The sequence below is a fragment of the Diadema setosum genome, chromosome 10 (assembly GCF_964275005.1).
Source record: "Diadema setosum chromosome 10, eeDiaSeto1, whole genome shotgun sequence".
Lineage (NCBI taxonomy): Eukaryota > Metazoa > Echinodermata > Echinoidea > Diadematoida > Diadematidae > Diadema > Diadema setosum.
Genome location: NC_092694.1, coordinates 12919463 through 12931013, shown reverse-complemented (window position 1 = coordinate 12931013; position 11551 = coordinate 12919463). Strand labels below are relative to the sequence as shown.

Sequence of the window (11551 nt, the reverse complement as noted above, 5' to 3'; positions counted from 1 at the left end):
ACAAATCACGTTTTCATTGCATTGTCTTGTAAATTTCATCATTTGGAACCCTTTCGAAGGCAGAAAGATGGCAAGGGTCGGGCTTCCTGTTGTTTTGTTTTGTTTTCAAGCCATGCATGTGTTGCATTGTGCGGTACACAAACAGACAAATACGACTTAGTTTGGTGCAATTTTGTCGTTTAGTACAGTGTATCATTTGAATATTAGTCATTTATGACCGCTCTTTTCTCTCTTCTGCTGTCTTTTGAGTAAAGCTGCTGTTATATTTACCTACTACAAGCACAATTGACAAGTGAGTTTCCGATCGCATGTTGCATGATTTGTGTGGCGATTTGCGACTCTGCTACGTTCAAACCATGTTCCCTATCGTATCTATTTTCACGTTGGAAGTTAGTGCCACCTGGTGTTGCTGTTCACTCTTTGTTTCACTTTCGTTGTCGAACAATGGCGGTAGAAAAGCTTGCATAGAAAGCCAAACGAAGAGCGTACACTACAGAGCGAGCGTACTGGTATCTATTGTAGCAACAACAATGGAGCATGCACGCATGGACAAAACATTTCCGAGACGCTGCGAGACGTATCTCCGAAAGCCGAACTATGTAAATGTGTACGGTGCATTAGCCAATCGCATGCGAGATGCCGCACCGTAGCATCACTGGGCATATTGGCGCGACGTTGGAAAGAATATCGAAACTGACGAGTGCGATCCAACATAGGGTGTTTAAAATTCCATTTTCGATAGGAAAAACCTAGTCTTATGCTGTGAAATTTAGTGTAGATGTAGAAAACATATCAAAGATTCAATTTCTGCAAAAACCCAATATCGACAAAAAATAATGGTCAAAATCTTTGTACCCCGCCTAGGAGGGAATTTGCTCTTGCGACTTTTGCCTGAAACCGTTTTCGCGGATCACATATTGTCTTTGCTACTTTGTCCACTAGTCTGGCTGATACAACATCAATAATAATTGCATAGACAAGTTTTGCGTTCCTTGAGACACAATTAAAGCTGACATCACATAATATGTGTGGGACTGATTATAATGTAAAGACAGTTAGCAATGGCAAAATTATCAGATATTAGCAATATTCGCTGTATGTATTTACACATATCTGCAGTCCACCAAGATTCCACATGAGTCATAACAGAACATCTAGCTTGTTCTAGAGTGTAAAACAATCATTTTAACAATTCATGTCATAATCTTCATGTCATAATCTTCACTTCTAAACCACTAGACTTTCATATTACATTTGTCCCCATAAATCAGGCTAAAACTTGACTGATATTGAGTGAAGATTATGAAACAGAGTGACAGTGAGTGACAGAGAGCCATTGATCACCACTGGTCATTCATGCCTGGGACAAAATACACATTTATTTTATTAGACATCTGCACAGGAACTTGCAAACTATATGGCATTGGTTGAGTGTTTCTGGCTCCAAATTATAGCAAAGCTTTAAAAAGAACTTCTCTCTCAAAAAAAAAGCCTGAGGTCCATGCTATCCACAAAAGACAATTGAATGCAGCAAAAACTTATCCAAACCCCTTTCTCGTAATATCAAAACTTTGTAACCCCTAATTTGAAGTCATGCTTTATGATGCTTTGAGGTGCATCGGCTGTTGCATATGGTCCGTTTTCACGCTGCAGAGAGTTGTTCAATATTTAGCGTGGTCAAACAACAATCATTGTCTAGAATTTAGCTGGTGGCTAATGGGGGAGGGGTGGGGCAGTGTGTGACTACTTGACCATCAAGACATGCTGGCCATTAGGGCAGACATGAAAGCATCGTCCAGTCTCTGTGCGTTCAAAGGGTCAGTTGGTCTTGATGGCCTCAGGGGCCCTGATGATTGGAGGAATCACCGGAGTAGCCTTGGCCTGGGCGCTCCCGATGACCAACGGCCGACCGGTGCTCTCTGCTGCCGTGCCACTCTTCTCAATGTCCTCCATAAGGACTGTGCTGGCTGCAGCTGTCACCATCCGAGTGGCTGTCCCATCGACCTAGATGAGGATTGAACAAAAATCACTAGTTAGTCCATAGTTTATCACAGCAGCAGGGCTTCCCAATAAGTAAAAGACCGAATATTATTACCTACAGTGGCCATTATTACGTTCACTGTACGCAGACTGTTTTTATGCTCACTGTACACAGGTCTACTTACTCTCAACAGGTAACAAGCATCATTGCAAACGAGGTGACTTGAACAAAACATACTTGTACTGCAATCATCAAAGTGTGGTCCATCATTCCAATGCTAGATACCTATTAAGACTTAACATTCCACTTCATATACAGACACAATCTAGAACATTAAGAAGTTAAATCTGTTCATGAAACAGATCCTATCTTTTTCAAGCAAAACACTGGCTGGATCAAATGAAATGCATACATAATTGATAAAGATATGAGACATCTATGATTTCAACAATGACTACAAACTTCTAATATCATGTAAAAACTAGATATATCGCTACGGCTACTGATATGCCTCCGCCATAATGCATGGTTCTCCTAATAGGTCTATAGTACAATGTCTTGACAATGTGTGATGACAGTTTCACACAATTGGCAAAATATTAAAATGACAGGTTTGGCACAAATGTGCTGAATGTCCACTTTCCTAGAACTAGGTTCAATTGGATGAATGATTAAAATGTCAGAGTGCAGGTATTTGGGGAACTGATGATTTCTACTTGACTTTTGACCCTTTTATAAGTTTATGCATTGAGTAATTTTCAAGGTATTGAGAAAAAGTATAATTTCAGTATCAAATGGGAAAATAGCATTATCTAAACCTGGTCTTTGACCTTTGACCTCACAGTTCCACAGAGAATCACTGTCAGGTAGAACATGCATAAATATGTAAGTTTCATGATGATACCTTGAGTTACTTTCGAGATATGGAGGAAAAAGTGCAATTTAGCACTTTCACTTGACCTTTGACCTTTTGACCTTTTGGCAAGAAACTTCCCCAAAAATATATATTGGGTAATACAAGCCATACATCAAGTTTAAAAAAAACAAACCTTCAGGCATATTGCATTTTAAGGAAAGTAGTGATATTTTGAGGAGTTGACCTTGACCTTTGACCCCTGACTTTTGACCCATGACCCCAACTTCCCTAGATAATCACTGCCCATCGGTACAAGCATATATACTAAGTTCCATGAAGATACCTTGAACCATTTGCGAGATATGGAGAAAAACATGAAATTTCAATTTTTTTTTTCACAAAATAACCTGTGACCTTTGACCTTTGACCTTGTGACCCTAAAATCCACACAAAGTATTATCCCCCAAGGATATACCCTCATACCAAGTTTGATGTAAAACCATTACATGGTTCTTGAGATATCGACAAAAACAAAACGGGACGGACGGACGGACGGACGGACGACCCGAAAACATAATGCCTCCGGCCACTTCGTTGCGGAGGCATAAAAACAGAGAAGCATTTAGACCTTAATGATGAACTGAACTTGATCATTACATCGCAGTTGCCCCCCCCCCCTTTCAAAATAAAGTGTACACTTTCAGTAAGGATCAAAGTGTACAGGAGCACAACCAGTGATGCACCAAACCAATTTACATTTTTAATCAATGCCACAGAACACTAGAAGCATTACAGGAATTGATCTCAAGAAGTACAATCTCTCCACACTGGCACTTTAATAAGACTAGGCATATTCATTGTGAAATCATGGTCAGTGCCTAGTTCTCCTTTTCACACAGATGTTCTTCCACCGAAGACAATGTAGTCCACACATATATCACAGTGGGCTTACCTGCTCATTGAGGAAGAGACTTATGGTCTGGATGGCTGCATCCATTTCCTGCTGCAGCTCCCCGATTCGATTCTCGTTCTCGGCCGACATGTCTTCGAAGCGCGCCAGCTCGTTCTGGTTGAACAGACCTCGAATGAAGAAGTAGTGGGCGAGGGCGTGGTGGAGACGGATTTGCAGACTGTTCAGCTGCGGGAGCAAAAGAAGGAAACACGATCATCTACATACTCCCTCCTGCATGCCTATCTTGACCCATTAGGGTTTGAAGAACAGCCTTCAGGACAGAGAAATCTAACAGGTGTACAAATGAGCAGTGCATATAAATTTCAAATGAATGGACAACAACCACATATGGTTACTTCATATATATGAAGTACGTCAATGCATGCCTTTAAAGGACTAATCACAATTACTTGTATTCCTGAAGTCTTCTTGTGATGAGACATCTACATCAACTTTACTCTGACAGAGATTCTGCTAGGATCAAAAGCTCAGGCCCCTTTTGACTCCCATTTTACTCCATTGGCTTGCCACTATTGGATAAGCAGTTTTTCGCAGCTTTTTTTGCTAAACCTTACTTTTTGACAAGTTAAATGTGTGTGTAACAATGAAAGAAAGAGATGGAGACATAGATGAAGAGAGATATGATAGAGAGAGAGAGAGCTGAGAGTTGTGCTGATGAATTCCTTTGCTTTTTCAATGGGAGACACAGAAATAAAGACATACTGACAGAATCAGACACACAGTGCAGTATACTGTCCTCTTTCTTTCAATAACCAAACCTTCTACTGGAATCAACTTCATCCTTCTTCTTTGTACAGCCAATTACCCTTCATCAACCTGTCCGCTTTCTCCCCTCCAACCCCCACCCTCCCCCCCCCCCCCAACCACATCCCCCGGCCACACCTACCTGTCTGTGGTCCTTGAGACTGGCCTCCAGGCCCGTCCGCCTCTCCAGCAGGTTCACGCTCTCCTCCTTGATCTGGAAGTAGTGCTGCTGCAGCTCCCGGTACTCGTGGGCCAGCTCCTTGTTCTGCTTCAGCGCATCGCGGAGTTCGGCCTACGTCACATGACAAGGGCAACAATCATTATCATTACAAGTGTGAGAATGCAACAAGATGCCTTATATGCTTTGCATGACCTGTTTACTTCCTGTACTCCCCCTGTGAAGTTGTCCATACTGTCTCCATATTTCCATTACCACTTCCACAATGTACAAAATGCCGATGTGCACACCCTTCCCTAGATTCCCAATGTGCACATGCTACTCTTCTATTGCCAACACTGTACCCATTTCCAAAACTGATCCACACCGCCTACACTAATCCTCATTGCAACTAGAAATGTCGCTTTGGCAACTGGTATGCCTCCGCCATAATGCATGATTTTCCCAATAGGTCTAGATAGTACATGTGGACAATGTGTGATTACATTTTCACAAAATTGGCAAAATATTGAAATGACAAGTTTGTCACAAATGTGTTGAATGTTCACCTTCCTTGACCTAGGTTTAATTGGATGAATAGGAGAGCATGTATCTAGGGATTTAAGGACTTTAACTCGACTTTGACCCATTCATACATTTAGGCATTGAGTAATTTTCAAGGTACAGGTGTGGAAAAAAAGTGCAATTTCTGAATTGAATAGTAAATTGTTACCATTTTCATCTGGCCCTTGACCCTAAAATTCATAAGATAATCACTTTCAGGTAGAACATGCATAATATGTACTAAGTTTCAAGATAACTTGAGCCACTTCCGAGATATGGAGGAAAAAGTTAGTTCAGCACTTTCACTTGATCTTTGACCTTTTGACCTTTGAGGCAAAATAAGAAGAAAAAAAAAACTTTCTAAAGAATTTCTATTAGGTTTGAATTGAATTGAATTGAAATGGTGTTTTATTAATCAATATCTTTCGCAGCCCGGAGGCTGAATTACAGACATTGTTAACAATGGCCATGTATACATTAAAAATACTCACAAAATACAATGTAGCGATGAAAAAAATACATTAAAATAACAAAGGGTCAATCTTATTCATCAGAACCATTGCACAATTAGATTAACCTATAATACAAAACAAAATCAGACATTACAGATACAATATATTACTATTCTCAATAATTATAAAAAAAAAATGAGTTTATATTAATCATATATACCGGTCATTTATACTTATTGATTAATACGGATGTTGTGTTGTCATACGGCTCAAATCAACACATTTTACACAACAAAAATAATCAGTTTATCAAAAATGATCAAAGATAGTCAAATAAACAAAAATAATCAGATAATCATAAGGCTCAAATCAACACATTTTACACAACAAAGATAATCAGTTTGATTTAAAAAGAAAACAAAAATCCTCACAATCTTTTCTTCGTAATATACATAAACTCCCATATCAGAATACATTCAATCTATACACAGCGCATTACATCAAATCAATCAATCAATGATTCGCATTACATAATGTGCATTGTATATACGAAAATAGTATCTGATAATTGCACATCTCTCCCCCTCTTTCTCCCCCTCTCTCTCTTTCTCTCTCTTTCTCTCTCTCTCTCTCTCTCTCTCTCTCTTTAACTCTCATTCCACTATTACACACACTCTCACGTACAATATGTTTATCTCACAAACAAATATATACTATTGTTTCTATAACCAACACTCTGTGTTATATTATTGCACATTTTACACCAAAATTCAATCTCACAAATAAGCAACACCAAAATGCTAAAACATAACCTTATAAAAAAAATCCATCCGTTTTTAAGAATAATAATATAAAAAGATACAATTATACTTTTTCAACTTGTCATTAAGCCCTTGATCCTGTGATCCACAACCTTTTTTATATCAATAATAAACTCTCTGACAACGCATACCATGCACATCATAATTAAAACAACATGTATATATACTTTCAAAAATTACATCTTCACATAATGAGGAAAATAGTGAATGCTCTGTGGCATTTTATGAAGGAGACAATATAAACAAAACAGACAAAGAAAAAAAAAACACTGTACTATTCATTTATACATGTATGAGGTAGAGAATGGCACTATTTGAAACCATTTTGTTTGAAACCGTTTTAAGAAAGTCTGATGTTTGCACATCTATCACCCTCTCTCTCTCTCCACCTCTCCTCTCTCTCTCTCTCTCTCCCTCTCTCCCTCTCTCTCTCTCCTAACTCTCATTCCACTTATATGCACACTCTCTCGTACATCTAACCAGCAAATAGACTCTATTGTATGTAACCAACACTCTGTATGATATTATTGCACATTTTGTACCAGAATTTGATCTCACATGATAAAACACCAAAACACTGAAAGATAACATTAAAAATATTTTGAACCGTGTCCGAGAATACCGGATACAATTAGACATGTACTCTTTCAACTTATCATTAAACACTTGACCTTGTCATTAAACCATTAAACCCTTGACTCTGTGGTCCACAATCTTTTTCATATTGATGGTATACTCTCTGGCAACACAAATCATGCACATAATAGTTTGCATAATGAGGGAAATGATAAATACTCTGTGGCACTTTATGAAGGAGACATAAAACAAAACAAACAAACTAAACAAAACTATGCTATTCATTTAATGAGTGTATAAGATAGGGAATGGCACTACTTTGAAACCGTTTTGTTTTGCAGTTAAATTGTCGATATCTAGGTCTTTTACGTAGGCTGTAGTTGACATTTTGAGTAACAGGAATCCAATCACTACACAATGGGTTTCTGACTATTTTGGTAGCAAAATCCAGGCAAAGCTTGTTTCGCCTGTTTCTGAGCGTATCCAAGGAACAAATTTCTAGTGCTTCATTATACGTGGTATAGTTGTCGCCTAGTATTATCCTGCAAGACCGTTTTTGAATGACTTCAAGGAGATCACTTCCTTCTTTTGTTAAGCTGCCACTGAAAACAGGTGCTCCGTATTCAAGTATAGGTCGGATGTATCCACAATAGACTGTGATCATGTCACGCAATGGCAATCTGTGTCTTTTCAGACACCTCAGCATGTACAGTTTTTTGTTACACCGTTTCAGTATGTCGGATATATGGGAATCCCATTCAAATCCCATGTATACACTAAGGTTACACATGTATGCATACACCAAGTGTAAAAAAATTAACCCTGCTGGCATTGCATGATAGGAGGGAAATAGTAAAAATTTTGAAGTGTTGCACTTGACCTTTGACCCCTGACCTTTGACCCCGTGAACCCTACATTCTCTAGATAATCACTTCCAGTCAGTATATGTATATACTATGTTCCATGAAGATACCTTGAACAATGTTCCAAGGTATGGAGAAAAAAAAAGTTTTGATATTTTCAATTGACCTTTTGACCTTTGACCTTTGACCTCATGACCCAAACTTTCACCAGAGAATCTTAATTGGGCAATACATGTATACACTAAGTTTCAAGCAAATATCTTCAGGCATTCAATAGATATGGTGGAAATAGTGAAATTTTATGTATTTGACCCTGACCTTTTGACCTTTGACCTTTGACCTCATGACCCAAACTTTCACCAGAAAATCTTAATTGGGTAATACATGTATACACTAAGTTTCAAGAAAATATCTTCATGCATTCAATAGATATGGTGGAAATAGTGAAATTTTATGTATTTGACCTTGACCTTTTGACCTTTGACCTTGAGCATGTGCACCCAAAAGTTGATCAGGCGCGGTGGAGCACCCCAATTTGCATCTCATTATCGCCCCGTTCTATTTGAATTTCCAACGGGCATCCACGGCTGCCCGAAACTGTGTGCATGAAAAAGTCAAATCTTTACCTTCTCCTTGTGCCGCTATGCGTGCCGCTAGTAAACTCAAACTTCCCACACTATCTAAGTTTTTAAAAACCTTCCTTTTGATGAAAAATTATGAAATTTGCTGCACTAGAACTTGAGATATTAAAGCGTTTTGAAAATCACCTCTCGCAAAACATGCTCTCTGTTTTTTTCCGACTGGACTATGGCCGGGCTCCAATGTGTCCGAAACTGGCAACATAAGTTCATCAGGCCTCAATCCATATATGGTGAAAGTTTTCGCTTTGTACCACCTGTACTTTTTGAGAAATCAACTTGTTTCTACAGGGTTTGGAATAGAAAATTGTAGTCGGCGAAACAATTGAAAATGACGTCATTTCTTTTCCCGTAATATTGGGCATGCGTGGTACGTGAGATTCAGGATTTCGTGCTCATTGTTGGTTTGCATGTGACGCAGTCAATTTTGCTGAGTGTCGCACGGCGGTGATTGCTGAGCTGCTGCCGCGCACGCTGCATGCAGCAATGCGTTGTGTGTGCTGTGACATGCAACGCCACAGTGACGCGATTAATTATACATGGGACCGACCTGTACGCTTTGCGTTCGTGTCATTTTTGACTTCACCTTCTGTTTTTTTCCGACACAACCATGGCTGGGAATATTATGGTATGAAATTTAAAATGCAAGCAGATAAATAAATTTCGGTGTACTTTGTTTGAATGGCGCTTTTGTTCCGCAATCACACTTCGTGAATTTTAGGATGATTTTCTAGGCATATTTTTGGTAATTTTGCTCGCCAGGTTTTCGCTAAAATTTCACATTTTATCATTGTCAAATCCTTTAATATGTTATGTGTGCATATTCGGACATGTTTTCAAATTCAAACTAACTCAATTTTAATCCGAAAATAGGTTTCCTGAAATTGTTATTAGCTTGAGAAGTTGTTTACTTTTTCTCAACTACGCGAGTACATGTTGTTTACTTTATGCAAATGAGGCTCGGCTGCCGATGGATTTCTGCGAGATAATTGGGGTGCTCCACCGCGCCTGTGATAGGCACAACTTCACCCCCTAATACACATACATGCCAAGTTTCATTAGGATACCTCAACAGGTTTTGGTAGTTACCTTGTCCACAAAATTCATTACGGACGGACGGAAGGACGGACAGACGGAAGGACGGACGGACGGACGGACGGAAGGACGGACGGACGGACGGACAACCCGAAAACATAATGCCTCCGGCACCACTTCGTGGCGGAGGCATAAAAACTGCTCCCCTGCCCACATCAGCCCTTTTTGCGCAGACTGTATACTAATTGCCTTGACTGATTGTGAATGGTGCCGAATTGTTTCCTATTACCCACATCAATGGTCACCTGCCACAACAAAGTCTTACTCCATTATTTGCACTATTTTCCACTGTCCACAGAAATTCCAAATTGTCTAAACCAATCATTGTGCAATGAATCAACACTGCGCCCCATTGCTTACATTAATTGCTATTTGCAACAGAAAACCGCTAACCCATTGCTCACACCATTCGTTTTCAACCCAACATGTCTCAAAGCATTATACTCATTGTTGTCCCCATGAACTCTGCTACAATGTCTTTACACAACTCTACACAGTGCCCTGCTGCCCACACTGTCTTTACACAGCACCGCACTGTTGTCCTGCTAGACACCCACAGTCTTTACGCAGCAGAACACAGTTCCCTTGCTGCCCACACTGTTTTTACACAGCAACACACTGTAGCCCTGCTATACCCACACTGTCTATACAGAGCACAACACTGTTTCCCTGCTACCCACACTGTCTTTAAGCAGCGCCACACTGTTACCCTGCTGCCTTCACTGTCCTTTACACAGCACCACACTGTTGTCTTGCTAGACACCCACAGTCTTTACGCAGCAGAACACTGTTCCCCTGATGCCCACACTGTCTTTACTCAGCACCACACTGCAGCCCTCTTGCCCACACTCACCAAGTGTTGCTCCAGCACTTCCCTCCTGGCAGCCATGTGCTCCAGATGTCCAGTGTCCCGCTTACCAATCCTCCCGGTCACTTCGTCCAGAGAGACCTGGAGCTCGCGTTGCTGTTTCTGACCAGTCTCGAGCTGTATGGTCATCTCCTCAACATCGGCACTGGACAGAAGAGAAATTTGTGAAAACACATTTATTATTTTCTGAAAACTATGCATTTCCTTAACTATTTACAGACATATGTTATTCCACCTGCCTTCTACAGGAGGTAAATCAGGTGCATTTTTATAAGATTAGAAAAATCAAAACATGTGAAATTCTCTTAACCTTTTTGTTACATTCTTCCCACTCTGATATCATAAACTGTTGTACAGTATAAACTTGTCATATCCAGCAATGACGGCACATGGATTCAACCAAAACTTTACAAATTTAAAACTTTAGAAGGGATAGTATGATTTTTCTCAAACTTGACAGGTGTTTTCAACTGATATTTCGGCATTTACTGAGTCCATTTATATGGTATATCTGGGGCAAATTCACCATTTTAATATTGTATCAAATTTGTCATACACCTGCTCCACTGTTTTGGCTAGAAAGTCATAAAATGCAAAAATGAAAAAATGAGTTTAATCAGACTGCTCACCTCATCTCTTGGATCTCTTCAGAGGTGTTCTTGATGACCCTGTTCATGAAGCCTTCAGACTGAGCCATCTCTGCCAGCTTCTTGTTGATGAGATCCGTCCTGTAAGCCATGTGGTCCAGCCGACGCTGCTTGTTCAAGATCTCCGCCTATACAACCGCACAAGGTTTACAAGAGGAAGTGTGTAATTAGCCAAAGAAATTTAGTAAGCTCCTGAAAATATGTACATTTTCCTTTTCTAGAAACAAGTTTCCTTTTGTATCATGACAGCAATACCATTTTCTCAATGTTTTTCAGATGTTCCATGTTTTCACTTTACAATATCTGAAGTTACCAT

At 39.7% G+C, this 11551-nt stretch overlaps 1 protein-coding gene across 1 annotated transcript in view; it reads right to left on the bottom strand.

Moving 5' to 3' along the window:
* Window positions 1-662: 662 nt before the first annotated feature.
* LOC140233646 (coiled-coil domain-containing protein 178-like) overlaps window positions 663-11551 on the bottom strand; it is a 30943-nt gene continuing 20054 nt past the window's right edge. The window contains exons 16-20 of the mRNA XM_072313750.1: window positions 11218-11363; window positions 10574-10733; window positions 4697-4846; window positions 3790-3975; window positions 663-2004 (exon numbers count right to left, since the gene is read on the bottom strand). Coding sequence (XP_072169851.1) covers window positions 1819-2004; window positions 3790-3975; window positions 4697-4846; window positions 10574-10733; window positions 11218-11363 — 828 coding nt within the window. The 3' untranslated portion in view covers window positions 663-1818. The remainder of the gene's footprint in view (window positions 2005-3789; window positions 3976-4696; window positions 4847-10573; window positions 10734-11217; window positions 11364-11551) is intronic.